Source organism: Fusarium keratoplasticum, chromosome 6 (genome assembly GCF_025433545.1).
Source record: "Fusarium keratoplasticum isolate Fu6.1 chromosome 6, whole genome shotgun sequence".
Lineage (NCBI taxonomy): Eukaryota > Fungi > Ascomycota > Sordariomycetes > Hypocreales > Nectriaceae > Fusarium > Fusarium keratoplasticum.
In genome coordinates this window covers 1,581,391-1,595,272 of record NC_070534.1, presented here as the reverse complement: position 1 = coordinate 1,595,272, position 13,882 = coordinate 1,581,391, and the positions used below count along the sequence as shown (strand labels likewise).

Here is a 13,882-nt window from a genome sequence, read left to right as displayed (position 1 = left end):
TGGTAGAGTCCCGACTTACAGCAAGAATGTCTGCCCATGAAGAGAGACCACATTGTATTGAGGAAAGACGAGTTGCCAAGCATTATCTTCTCCACTCTTGGTGTGAGTAGTAGTTAAACTATTATAGACAACACTCGAAAAATAGGCCAGTTGGCGGTGATGTACTCTGGCAACTATTCCCATCAGCCAAGTACCTAGCTTGTAAGCTCCAACATCATATAAGCCTAAAAGTATTCTGTCAATGTGCGTACATGGTAGTCACCTTGTATACGACCGTTGTTTACACCCTGCCTTTAAGATGGAAACTAAAATCAAAAGCTTTTGAGCAACAGGGATCGATCACGTATCACGCTTCAAGCCAAAGCCTTCTCCACTTGTCACATCTGCCCTTGGCCATCCACACCATAGAGCACATGACTTGCTCTACACTGATATTCGAGTCAGGGGTTACATATGTCTTCGAGAAAGGACAATGAAATTTACCGTGGTGCACAATTGCCTGGTTCTGTTCTCTACTAGGCTTAACTCAAGTGAGGATCTACACCACGCGGTGCATAAAAGTTTGGTATAACACGACAGCTTCACACTACCTGGAACCGATTTAAAATAGGTATCTCCTTTGATAGATATAACCAGAAAGGAACTTAACATGGATGGCTCAGACCAGGGAGATATGATTTCGAGGAGACACGTGACTATCACGTGGATGTCAAGGCCTATCTACCCAAAAAGGAAATCTGACTTCAAACACCATTGCTAGCATCATCAACGGCATCCTGGGAATGCGCAAAAAGGTGGCTGATCCCTCGAAATTGAGGAACCTGCTTAATTGATTGATTAGATGCCCCGTACTGGAATCGAACCAGTGATCTTATCATGTCGTTGAATTACTAGTGATACGCTTTACCACTGAGCCAACGGGGCTTGTTGGGTCCTTCAAATGTTGGGACTATAGGGGCGGTGGACGGAAGCCCAGCTCCACCACAACTCCACCACCGGTCTAGGGTATTTCCTGGCTACAGACAGGGTCAATGGATACGCATTGAGCTCCGTAATCATAATCATTGCGGTTTACTGTCTAAGGAGCTGCGATAGGTAATGACAACATGCCTATCCAGTCTATTGCCTGGGCATGATTTTCTTTCTTTCAACCAAGTAAGCCCATTAGCCAGAGAGTCCTTCTGGGAATCAATTATCCGGATAACTTTCTGTCTTTCAGCCAAGTGAGTCCATCAACTCAAAGGTCCCTCCGGTAATCAATTATCCGGTTTGCATGTACTCCATTTACATTGATTGATGGTTGCGACTTGGCGTAGATGTCCTGTGAGTCAACTCGATCTGTCCTAGTCGTAGCCGAGTCCGCCAAGGCATTGATTCCAACCGATCTCATCTCTAATCTCAATACCTCTTTCGGAATCGTTCAAGATGCGTCTGCCGTTCAAGACATTTCCGCGGCCCCACAACCAAAAATGATTCCAAAGATCAGATCACCCCAACTACCGAATAGGAAATTGACTCACGAGTTCAGCTGCGGGTATGGCTCCAGCCCTGCAGCGTGGCGTACCACGAGGCAGTTTGCGGGGCACGACAAGGAGTCACCACTCTAACAGACAAGTTAACATCTTGCTGTCTTTGACCCTGTTTCCCATCACATCTGTTAGGATCTGCCAATGTGACCTTGAAGGTTTGTGGCAGGCGGGAACTATGCACAAAACGGGCAGAGAATCTTCCCCTTGGCGTTGCTAATTCCGTGGTTCCAATACGCGCCCACATCGGGCTAGGGCGCTTTCAGGTAATAAGAAGCATATTGATGCTGTTACAAGGGACGGAGTGATTCCAGGTATTCGGCTCCGGTTTAGTCATTGACTGCAGAAGCCGAGGACCCTCGGTTTGACAACTACGGTGACATCATTGGCCGAGGGGGTTGTTTCATGGACGCATGAGCAAGTGATGGTATGACTGCCAAGATAAGGGCTTTGGTATTTAAACCACCGACATCCTCGTCCTGTTCAAGACAAACAGATTCAATTCAACTAAGATTTTATTCTCTCATTGGCCATCGTCAATATTCGACAACCATGTATATCAAAGGACCCCACGGCGAGGCTGATATTTCAGTCCTGCGCAAGTTGATCCGAGACAACCCTCTCGGTCTTCTCACGACAGCCATCTCTTCTCCCAACTTTGACTTTCTCCAATCCAGTCACATTCCCTTCGTGCTAGACGTTGAGGATGAGTCAAGCGAGACCGAGCTAGGAAAGCTGCGAGGTCACCTGGCGAGGGTGAACCCACAAAGCAAGGCCATGATCGAGAGCCTTTCCGAGAACCCCCAGTTGAACAACGTAATTGAGCAAGACGTCATCGTCATCTTCAACTCTCCTATTCAGCACTATGTTACGCCCAAGTTTTACACAGAGACGAAGCCCACCACTGGCAAGGTCGTTCCCACATGGAACTACGCTGCAGTACAAGTCTACGGCCGCGCCAAGGTCTTTTATGACTCCAAGGCTGAGGAGACGGGCCAGTTCCTCACGAAGCAGATTGGAGACCTCAGTTACCACGCCGAGACTCAAGTCATGGGCTTCACCGGCGGCGATAACCCCGTGGACTGGAAGCTGACAGACGCCCCGGACCGGTTCATCCAGCTCCTGCAAAAGAGCATCATCGGCATCGAGATTGAGATTACAAAGATGGGAGGAAAGTTCAAGATGAGCCAGGAGATGGGAATGGGTGATCGTGAGGGTGTCATCAAGGGGTTCTCGAGGTTGGAGTCTGAGAGGGCTCAGGAGATGTCCAAGCTTGTGCAATATCGAAGCGATCTGAAGGAGGCAAAGAAGGCCCAGGCATGATTGGCATGTTTTAAAGAGGAAATGATGAAAAGACGAAGAATAGAATACCATGGATTTTTTCACGGACCCAAGTTCTGTCTGTGTTGGCTGCGGGCGACTCGACCCAACCACCCCGCACCATGTCACATGTTGGCTGAAACGCGAGACAATCCTTCCGCCGCAGGCAGCAGATGCCACGCTTAACCTTCACATTGATCTTTTTTCTTTTCTTTCGTCAAGGGTCTACAATATGGCTAAAGCTAGATATTCAAGCCCATCCGAGTTGCAGAAGCGCCAACTGGCCACTATATTGTCTCGCCAGGATCGACTCCCATCTCCCGATCATGGCCAACAATCTACCCAGCCTAATCACACCGGAACTAGAAGCACCAATGTCAACTTTGAATCTGCTCTCCCACAACATGATAGCCTCATCCGCCGACTTCCACCCGAGATACGCTCCCAGATCTACCTAGTCCTCTGGAGGGAGGCCGGCCTAGCGCAACACATCTACCCAAAAGACGTCTGGGATGAGCATCCCTTCTACAACAGGTGCACCATCCAGCAGCTCTTTGGGCTAGACGAACAAACCCCCGAGAGCCTTGCCGGCGCGGAAGCAGTCACGCAGTCAGATCCCGAGGAGCGGGCACCTTTAGACAAGGGCTGTTACTTCTGCCGTCTCAAATTTTATGGCTCTGATGAAGTGAGAGGTCCTCCACCTACTGTGGAGAAGAGCGCATTCTTGCCCATGTTGTTGAGCTGCAAGACAATGTGAGTTGAAAGGGACTCCCCTAAGCTCATTGTGCTCATAGCTTTATAGTCACCTCGAGGTACTCGAGTCGATTGGCCGCCACGTGTGCTTCAGCTTCCTATACTTCTTCTACGCAACGGGCTTCTTAATCGAAATTCAACCTCCGATAGCATACCACCTTCAACACATCTGCATGGTCCAGAATCTCTGCGGCGAAGAGTGGCATTGCCAGAACGAATGGATCAAACTCACAAAGTTCTTTTGTCAACTCCCAAAACTACAGCGCGTCACCTTTTACATGGACGTAGATCAAGTCGGATGGCGACGCGAGTTGCCTCGTCGACAGGTCCTGAACCCAAGACTCTGTTTCTGGTTTGCGTGGCTGCCTGCTCATGTCAAGTTGGATGTTTCTATTCCCTGTGAATCATTGGAGGACACAGAGGTGGGAGAGAAGGGGCACTTTTTCCAATTTCTCAAGAGGAGCGGGGGTTTGGTTGAGGGGGCTACTCTGGACATGATTCTTGGGGAGGATCATCCCAAAACTCGGCCAGAGGTGACACATTACCCTCGTCTTGAGTTGCCAGAATAGTGCTCGTTTGGATCAAAAGATTTCAGAATATTATAAATTGTTACAAAAGGATCAGGCCTATACATGAGATGTCGCTGCCTGAGGGATGGAACGCTTCATGACAGGCTTCGGACATCCTTCATCCAATAGCTGATGCCATGATGTGGCATTCAAGAGTCGATCCCCTTGATCTAAATACCGCAGTATAGAATTATACTGGGCAAAATCTCTCTGATCCAAAAGCTTGTGCTCGGTTGGGGGCTGGTGTCGACTCCCCTGCGTGCTCGCCACCTCCCGCCAGGCCTCTTCCTCCGAAACACCAAGACCGCCGAACCGTGTACTCGAAAGCCGTACGATAGGCCGCTCCGGGTCTGATTTGTACTGGAATATGCACGAGCTCCAGGTATCGGTATGCCAGAGTTCCATCCTTTGCAGCTTTGGCATTCTTTGAGCCACCGTCGCCGCTCGGAGGATCAAATGTTGGTAACCGGGAGGTCTGAGCCAGGCAGAGGTAAGTGAAATTCGCTCCAATCTCTTCCATTTCGCTCCCTTGTCCGGATTCGGGTTGTCCGTGACGATGTAGAAAAAAAAGTCCATGGCGTCAACATTGTGGGCAAAGTGCAGCTCCTCGAGCCGCTGGCTTGGCTTAACTAGAGCCCTGGCTAAGCTATGGCGGGGGGTTCTCCGACTACCCAATTTGGCATGGGTCATATCCTCATAGCAGGCAACCGACCTGAGAGTCTTTTTGCTCTGGAGCACTTCGCCAAACAGCAGGGCATGCTCCTCGTCCCGGACCTTGAGCCAGGCAAATCCCATGCCGTTGAAAAGGGCACCCCAGTGCTCATAACGGAGATGCTTGAGCTGGGTCAAGCTTTGTATGATTGGCTGTAGAGTTTTTGGAACTGAAAAGTATCGAAGGCACTGTCGTCGAATAAGAAAGGTGTCAACCACTCTGACACAAGGCAATGTCTTTAGCCGCTTGACAGGTTGCGCGCGCATGTCGAACCGTAGCCCTGTGAGTTCTCCGAACGGTCTCGGTTTGTGGTGTGAGGTGCATTTGCGAGGCACATCACCAGAGGCTCTATAATTGCGTTGTATGAGCTGCTCCGGGCACATTGTCCCCATCCAGCCCTTGTCATTGATTCGCCTTCGCATTTTCGGACCTGCGTGACGAAGGTCGCTTGGAGAATGCGCACTGATTTCGAAAGTAAAGCCTTGCCTTGTTGTAGTAACGGCGTCCTTCCTTTTCCAGTCGGATAAGGTGTCAAAGAGCTCCCAGACGGCGTTGGTCAAGATGAACTTGTTGGCCCTGTCCTCAGCAATCGTTTCGCGTACACGGCATTCCTTGCAATCGTATTCTGTAAGCTCGGGACGGAGCCACAACCATCGTAGGAGCGGTCTCCGCCGACCTTGAACAAGATCGGCGAACTCGGAAACGTCGGATTGGTGGAGAGTGAGGTCGCTAAACGTTTCTGCTTCAAAGAGGTGCTGCCATTCTCGACAGACGGCGGCACATGCTGACAACTTTGGTGATTGGACTTGTTTGAATGATTCTACCACATGTCCAACAATCATTAATTTCAACTCGCCGGGTAGACGTTCCCACGAGGCGAGTGAGCTGGCGGGTTGACGAGGCATTGTCAACCGTGATTCACCGGCGCTGTGGGGGATCAATCGTCGACGGCAGTAACTGAAGGTGAGAGTTAGGCTGGAATAGATCTGGTCGCCATTAAATATTAGTCAAGATTAAGGTTGATGCAGCAAGAAAGAGTCATCCCCGGATCTGACACCTTGACCATAAAGCAATGACTGCATCCATGTTGACATCATTCAACATAGGTAGGTAGCAAGCCAAGCGTGGAAGGTCCTGCTGAGGAGCTCGCAATCGTCCAACAATTCTCGTGCAACCCCCAACTTGTCTTTGTCAGGTAGATGCACCTGGCCTCTGAGATATCCATCCCGAGCGTCTGAGCCAGGACTATAGAAATGGACTTGCTACCTCTTGTCACCACACTTGGTAAGCTGTTCGGCGAGAAGAATTTCGCCGAGAAAAGCTTCCTCACGTGGGTCAAGGTTCTGTGCATCAACCAACGACTGAGGCTGCTCATCCGTAACCAAACTGACTCATCTGAATACTGAGAGGGCGAGGGTTCGTGTCCCAAGTCTGCTGACAGTAGATGGTGGTCTGCCGATAGCTAACAAGGACTGATCCCTGTAGTCAGTCATTTGCGGCTGATGTTGAACACAGTGCTGTTGTAGCAGATCTATCTGCAGCCGTTGTGTATTGAGTCATATCGATATATGGTACCTCGACCCAGTGCCAGGCAGGCATCTTGAATTGATGGATCAGAAGACGAATACGCGCGCGAGAGACTGTCACCAGAGATACAGTCAATGCCGAAGGAAACCCGGGACGTGTTGCCGAGTGGTTCCCTTGGCTGAGGGCAATTCGAGTGGAGCCTGTTTGTGATTCTGATGGATCATGTTGCTGTTTCCTCATCATCAGCAACTCGTCTCTTGTTCATGTTTGTCGTGAAAGAGGCCCGTTGACACTCACTGTCAGCCCTGAAGTCGATACCCAAGAAAAAAAAGGGAGGAGAAGAGGATGAGCCGCAAGAGACTTCTATCGTTCCGAATGCTGTATTACACAAGGCTCGACAAGCCTCAAGCCTCATCTCGATAATCTCGGTCGCCGTCCGATCACGATAGCCGACAAGTCCGTGCCGGAGCCAACATCAGCCCACCAATTCCCAGAAGCAAGCGGGCCCGTCTCGGTAGTTTTCGCGCCCGACAGACCCTGGAGCGAACGACGGCGGCCGGGCCACCACGTGGAGTCGGCCATTGGAACTCGATTCGCGTACCTCTCCAGACTCCAGAACAGTGGGCAAACTCGGTTTCCACTCACACAAGACTCAATAAGCTTTAGAGGCTCTCCAAGTCGTTCTCTGGAGAGAAACCACTGCTCCCACGTGTGTCGTAGCGTCGATTGATCCTCCGGGGCGTGACTATCACGAGCCTTTGATCTGACAGGCTCATGCCCAAACAAGGCACGGCCGCCCACTCTCCCCACGCCCATAGACCAACCGCAATCCGGCCGATTGCTACCTTGAATGTCGCGTCCGTCACGTATCGGGTCGTCAAAAGCCTCCCGAGCAACGAATCAGCGGCCCCACGTGTCGGCGTGGGTCGCCGTGTGGAACCTCCATCGGGAGCGAGATGAGGGGTTTGAGGCGGGTCCTTGAGAGCCTCGAAGGTCGTTCTCGGCGAGTCAAGTGTGACGGAATGCGAATGTGCGTGTAGAAACTCGTTTCATGACTATTCTAGACAAGACTATCTCGCGTTTGCCGCCCAGAAGTCGTGAGTTGACTGCTTTAGGCGACCGGAGGTGGGGGTTGGAAAACAAGGCGAGTTGAGATATAAACACCATACACCTCAGGACGACGCTTGTGGTGGGGGCTTGCTTGGGGGGCCAAGGATATTCTCTCTCATTCTTCGAACTTCTCTCCTCTTCGAAGACCCTCTCTGAATTGGTTCAATTGTTGTTTCCTTGCCGAATCTCTGCAGCAACCAACTCCATTTGCATCATCATGGACAAGGCGACCCTCTTGACTGCTTCCAAGGTGGAGCTCTCCGTTTCCGCCCATCCCCGCTCCGATATCATCAGGTTGCTTGGCCCGGCTCTAGAAATTGCGCTTCGGTTCCAGAGCCTCGTCAGTTCCGTCTCTATCTTCCTTTGCCTCCGCGCATGGCTTCTCACGAGCACCACCTTCGCCGGTGTCCTCTATGCGAGCAGAATCGTGGCCCTGAAGGCCTGTCTTGCAACAAAGTTTAGTGCATCTCACGGCTTCAACATGTCCAGCAAAGCAGTCGTTGGTGTGTGGAACTCGAAAAGCATCCAGAGGCTACGAAAGAAGCTCTGGTACGAATTCGCCGTATTCGTTCTCGGAAGTGGCAACATGGTCTTCCTTATGCTTTTCTGGCCTGGGTGGTGGCTGCTCGCAGGCGCATGCTGGGCTGTCTGGATGCTCTTCGGCTGAGCTCGTCTTGTCCTTGTTCGAGTTCGCTTGTGAACTTTGAACCAAATTCGATACGTGACCCATCGGTGCATAATCTGTCGTCAAACCATACCCACAACCCTTCGAGACGATATCGACATTCCATAACCGCCAATCCGACCATATCAGCGCGAGAAGAAAAAGGTATTCCCGCCAGCGTCCTTGCGCACCTCCTTCCCGTAGTCCTTCTCCGGGTCAAACTCCTGCCACATACTCGCGGGGAAGATATGCTTGTTCTTCTCGTACCACCGCCGATCAACAACCTTGGTCAAAGACGGATCATCGTTAGCGCCCTCGAGGGTGTCGACATCTGGAAGAGCTTTCGCAGCAGCAGCCTTGGAGGCAGGCGTGACAAGGGGATCGCTGGATTTCGCGTCGTCGGTGGATTCGGGCTTTTGAGGGGCCTCTGCGCTATAGTCGAATACAGGCTGACCGCCGGGGCCGAGGGTTTTGTTCATGGCAAAGAAATAGAAGTCATAGTGCTGGACAAACAATTAGACACATTCAAAGACAGACGTTGCAGACAACTTACATGTGGTATAATGACTGTTCCGCGGACAAGCATGAGATCGTCCACGCCAACTCTTGCCCACTCTCTCCGGGCATTGGCTTTTTCTCCCACCCCAAGCTCAGCGCCAACCTTGCGACTCTTGTCCAGAAACACCCAGACGTAGTCGCCTTTCTTGACACGGACAGTGCCTCCGGGGATGTTGGAGCCGTCATAGAAGACAAAAGGTATCGCGATTTCGGTCGCCTTGACAGCTTCTTGGATGGCCAAGAACTCGCGACGGAGGGCTTCGCGCTCGGCAGCTTCCTTGCGGAGTGCGCTCTTGGTCATGGCCTTGGGGACGATGCCTACCGAGGCATTGGCCTTGAATTTCGTCTTCACGTCGCTATCGCTCCCTTCAGTATCGTTCGCGCTGTCTTTTTTCGCCTTTGGTGTTGGCTTTGACGGGGCCGCATCTTCGTCGCCTTCTTCGTCATCGAACGAGAGGAGCTTCTTGCCCAGCTTCTTCTTCTTCTGCTTCTTCACGGGACGTGGGCCGCTTCCCGTGTCACTGCCACCGTTGTCAGGAGTGCCTGTCAGGGAGCGATCCGGTGTGGACGTGCCTGAAAACGCGGCCTCGCGGGCTTCGCGCTCCTGCTGCTCGAGGACCTCGGCGCGGCGCTTGCGGAAGTCGGAGAGGGCGACGAGGCCAACCGTGTGTGTGGATAACCGTTCATGAGTCGTCTTGTTCTGCGGCGTGAACCGCGATGAGCTTTGGTCGGACATTATGGGCAAAGAATGTTGAGCGATTGATGAACAGGAAGCTGGGAGTTGCGACGAGGCGACAACGAAATCACAGTCCCGTGATCATGTACAGTTAGTCTGAGTCGCTGGCACTGTCTTCACGGCGAAAATGTGGCTGAACACAGTGCGAGGGATTCAAAGCTGTCTGTCAGGACAGCTCATGTCATCTTGATGGCAATTGAATCAGCCCAGGTGCTTCAACTCAAAAGAAATCAATCTATACGGATGAATAGTACACATGGCATGCTACGACAGGGATTTTCAAAGATAAATACAATTCCTTTTCAGTTGCTGAATATGCCATGCACCTTTATCGGATGTCCCCTTCTCCGCACCCTGCACCCGCATACTCACGTCATTCATCCAACCTCGAGTTGACCAACTCTTCATGCTATTCTACACCTTGACCCGCTCAAGGCTTTCTCCGTATTCAAGACTTTTAATACTCTCAAGCCAAACTTTTAAGCGCACCATGGCCAACGTTGATACCTCGCTCCCTGCCGAGCCCTCGGGCGCTGCGGCCGATTTCGCTGCCCGCCACTCAGAAGAGCACCCACTGAAGCTCTACGGCGGCTGGTTCTGTCCCTTTGTCCAGCGATCATGGATCACCCTGCACGAGAAGAACGTACCGCATCAATACATCGAGATCAATCCGTACAAGAAGGAGGCATCCTTCCTCGCCATGAACCCTCGTGGTCTTGTCCCTACTCTGGCTGTACCTGTCGGCGCCAAAGGCGAAGTGCAAAAGCCCTTGTTTGAGAGCAACATTGTTTGCGAGTACCTGGACGAGGCGTATGCAGATGAGGCCACTTACGGTCCGCGACTGCTCCCCTCGGATCCTTACGAGAGGGCACGATGCAGACTCTGGATCGATCATATCAGCTCGCGAATCATCCCTGCTTTTTACAAGCTCCTCCAGCACACTCCTGAAAAGCCATACAGTTTGGACCAAGCACGAGAGGACCTCCACGGCCACATTAAAACCCTCGTCAAAGAAATGGATGCCGAAGGACCCTGGTTCTTGGGCGCCAACTTCAGTCTCGTGGATATTTGCCTGGCGCCTTGGGCCAAGCGCCTGTTCCTGATCGATCACTACAAGAACGGCGGGCATGGAATTCCTCAGTCTGGTGGTGGAGATGATGAAGGCATCTGGGCGAGATGGAGAAAGTGGAATGATGCCATCCTTGATCGCAAGAGTGTCAAGGAAACATGGAGCGCTGACGAGCGGTACATCATTGCTTACAAGAGGTACGCTGATGACACTACCAATTCTCTTGTAGGTCAGGCCACAAGAGAGGGTAAGAGGCTGCCTTAGAGTAGAGGGTTGGGAATCGGGGCTTGATGGTGTATTCTCCAGTCATCTCTAGCTTTGTGGAATAGCTGCCATGGAATAGCCATTTACTAGCATGATGATTATGAAACCTAAAAGCTGCTGTTGAACCCTTCCAGGGTATAAAGTGAAGTCCCCAGTGTAAGTTGGCTTTGGGGGTGTTGGGGCCCCCTAGTCTTGGGCCAACCCTAGGCCGTGGATTAAATTGTTTGGCTTCTTAAACTATGCTGTGTATTTAACAGATTTAGATCAGTTCGGTAGGTGTGCCCTGCCTTTCTCCGGAGGGCTAGGAGGGTCAGAAACCATGGGGGCCCGAAACACCCCAAGTTCTCTTACCCCCTGTCTCCCCAAGGATGCTATTACATGTGCCAAGTGGCGTAGCAAGATTAGGTGCTGACAGCGAATTTGGGTTTCCATGTATGATTTACAGGGTAGCCAGGTGAGGCTCGGCTTGTAATCGTTATGAAATACTGTTGGTGAAAAGAATCTTATCAACAACTTTGAGTTGAAAGACTTAAATCTGGAAGGGATCCCGAAGCATCCTTAAGGATCACAATGGCTTCGAGGACAGTACACTCCTTAACACGCCAAATAAACGGTCGAAAGAAATGATTAAATATCAACAAGGCCTAGAATAGAAAGCTAAACCCCAACGCATATATAATATTCCGCCCATAGGCTCTTGCAGTCAGAACTAATAGCCGGGTTCCACTTATAAAGGTTTGCTATAGTGATCTTGTAGTAGTTCTGGATCGAGGCGCAAGCCGGTGTGGATTTGACGAGATGAAACTTCTTGCAGCTACTGGTAATACCGGCCTGGATAGGCGTAGGCGTCGAGATGCTGTTGCCCGGGTTGGTTGGCGTCGGCGTCGGCGTCTGCCCGATGACACCCACACAGACGTTGTAGTCAGTCCACAGGGACGTACACGTAGACTCAACGGTAGGATTCCACTTGTAAAAGTCGGCGAAGGAAATCTTGCAGTAGTTCTGGATGGACGCGCAGGTGGTGGTTGATTTGACGAGGTGGAACTTGTTGCAGTCCTTGGTCATGCCCGTCTGAATCGGCGTGGGTGTTGAGATGCCGTTTCCAGGTGTCGTAGGGGTAGGTGTGTAGCCGACAACACTGACGCAGACGTAGCAGTTGGCAAGCAGGGATTGACAGTTGGTGCCCACAGCTGGGTTCCATCTGTAGAAGTCGGCTAGAGGGAGCTGATAGTAGTTCTCAATGGAGGCGAAAGTTGTGGTCGTTTTAACCATATGAAACTTGTTGCAGTTCTTGGCTATCCCGTTTTGGATCGGAGAAGGCGTTTCGATACCGTTGTTGCTGCCCGTCTGTGTTGGGGTAGGTGTTGAGCTGCTAACTCCAACGCAGACGTGGTAGTTTGCTAGGAGCGACTGGCAATTTGTGCCTACAGCCGGTTTCCACTTATAAAAGTCTGCCAGGGGCAGCTTGTAGTAGTCTTGAATAGACAGGCATGTCGTGGTTGTCTTTACCAGATGGAACTTGTTGCAGTTGTTGACCATCTCGCTCTGGATGGGTGATGGTGTTTCGATCCCGTTGGTAGGGGTGCTGGGCTTGGTTGGAGTGGCGTCGTGCCCGATGATGGAAACACATGTGTATGTGTCTGCCCACAGTCCAGCGCAGTTGCTACCGGTCTTGGAGTTCCATGTTGTGAACTGGGCTAGGGTGATGCCGTGCTTGGAAGCGATGTCGGCACAGCCTTCGCCCTTTTGGACAAGGTAGAACTTGTCACAGTTGCTGACGATGCCGGGCTGGACCGGGACGGGAATTTCGACCCCGTTCCCGGTGGTGGTGGTTGTGGTGGTCATTGTAGGGGTAGTCTTTGAGGGGACAAGTGTAGTGGTTGTAGACTGGACCGTGGTTTCTGGCTTGCTTGTGGTGCTGCTGACTGGAGCCGGCTTGGCTTGAATGCAGTAAGAGTAGCCCTCTTCGAAGTTCTCGCAAGTTTCTGTGATGGAAGGGTTCTGAAAGACCCAAGCTTAGTCACAGCTCGGTATCTTGGAAGGATAACTGGACTTACCTATTTCATAAAATCCTCCATAGAGATGTCCTATGCCCAAGGCAGCATGTCACAGGGAAGCGACCCATCATTGTCGTACCAGAATTCACAGTTCTCGATGGTCCCTGGCGAAACCAGCTTTCCAACTAGGTTAAGCTATTTTACATCGATCTATGCACAAGTGTAGGTCTACCGTACGAATTGCCCTGCTTCTAAACCTCGCTCATGAGGTTACCGAGGGAATCAAAGCCGCCAGGGACGTGCATGAGAAGTAATGCTTCCCTTCGGTATATTTCCTTTCGAAAAGAAAGAAGCTATCACTCGCCGCCTCTTTAATCCGAGGTTCCCTTGATTGCTCCCAACAGCGACCATGCCAGGACAACCCCGATCAATAAGTCGATGCTGGTGAACAACACCTCTCAGGCCCGACAGTTTGTCTAGTGGGCTATGGGTAACGGCTCAGGCCTTAAGAAGATTATTAGCGAGTTGAACGGCCCCACGGTCGAGATGATGTCCACCGCCGTCGAGTCCTCTAATCTCAACGGAATCCCAGTTACTGCCCATGCCAGTTGGCCCATCCCATATAAGCAAGTCGTCCAATCAAAGGTAGACAGTATCCAGCACATGGTTGGAGACTCCATCCTCTCCCACAAGTTGATCAACCAGATAAAGCGCCAGGGCCAATTCAGCATCCCCACCCTTACCGTCCGCCGGGGAAGTGGTAGTGAACCCGGCCGCACGTGAGTACTTGCAGGGCACCACCAAGACCAACCAGACCTGCTCGGTGTTTGTTGAGAATGTCAAACGGCTTCACGCCGCCGGTATCCCCATCATTGTGGACACGGATCTGTCGGCTTTGTTCCAGACCTCTTTAATATGCCTCATGGCAAAAGACCCATGAGAAGCTAACCAACCTGATCGAAGCCGGCCTGACCAACATGGAAGTCCTGAAGGCCGCTACTAGTCTGCCGGCCAAGCTGCACAACCTAAACGACCGCGGTGTCATTGCCCCGGGCAAGCGTGCCGACCTGGTGCTTC

At 51.6% G+C, this 13,882-nt stretch overlaps 5 protein-coding genes across 5 annotated transcripts; 3 read left to right on the top strand and 2 right to left on the bottom strand.

Moving 5' to 3' along the window:
* Positions 1-1,955: 1,955 nt before the first annotated feature.
* Positions 1,956-2,849, top strand: NCS57_00845500 (uncharacterized protein; the record flags this gene model as incomplete). The annotated part of the gene is made up of 1 exon (XM_053058269.1): positions 1,956-2,849. The coding sequence occupies one exon, from the start codon at positions 1,956-1,958 to the stop codon at positions 2,847-2,849; it is 894 nt and encodes a 297-aa protein (XP_052912100.1).
* A 4,885-nt stretch (positions 2,850-7,734) lies between these two features.
* Positions 7,735-8,184, top strand: NCS57_00845400 (uncharacterized protein; the record flags this gene model as incomplete). The annotated part of the gene is made up of 1 exon (XM_053058268.1): positions 7,735-8,184. The coding sequence occupies one exon, from the start codon at positions 7,735-7,737 to the stop codon at positions 8,182-8,184; it is 450 nt and encodes a 149-aa protein (XP_052912099.1).
* Positions 8,185-8,327: 143 nt separating this feature from the next.
* On the bottom strand, positions 8,328-9,475 carry NCS57_00845300 (uncharacterized protein; the record flags this gene model as incomplete). Its single annotated transcript, XM_053058267.1, has 2 exons — positions 8,328-8,684; positions 8,735-9,475. The coding sequence occupies 2 exons, from the start codon at positions 9,473-9,475 to the stop codon at positions 8,328-8,330; spliced, it is 1,098 nt and encodes a 365-aa protein (XP_052912098.1).
* Positions 9,476-9,881: 406 nt separating this feature from the next.
* On the top strand, positions 9,882-10,808 carry NCS57_00845200 (uncharacterized protein; the record flags this gene model as incomplete). The annotated part of the gene is made up of 1 exon (XM_053058266.1): positions 9,882-10,808. The coding sequence occupies one exon, from the start codon at positions 9,882-9,884 to the stop codon at positions 10,806-10,808; it is 927 nt and encodes a 308-aa protein (XP_052912097.1).
* A 657-nt stretch (positions 10,809-11,465) lies between these two features.
* Positions 11,466-12,653, bottom strand: NCS57_00845100 (uncharacterized protein; the record flags this gene model as incomplete). The annotated part of the gene is made up of 1 exon (XM_053058265.1): positions 11,466-12,653. One exon carries the CDS (start codon positions 12,651-12,653, stop codon positions 11,466-11,468), a length of 1,188 nt encoding a protein of 395 aa, XP_052912096.1.
* Positions 12,654-13,882: the final 1,229 nt, after the last annotated feature.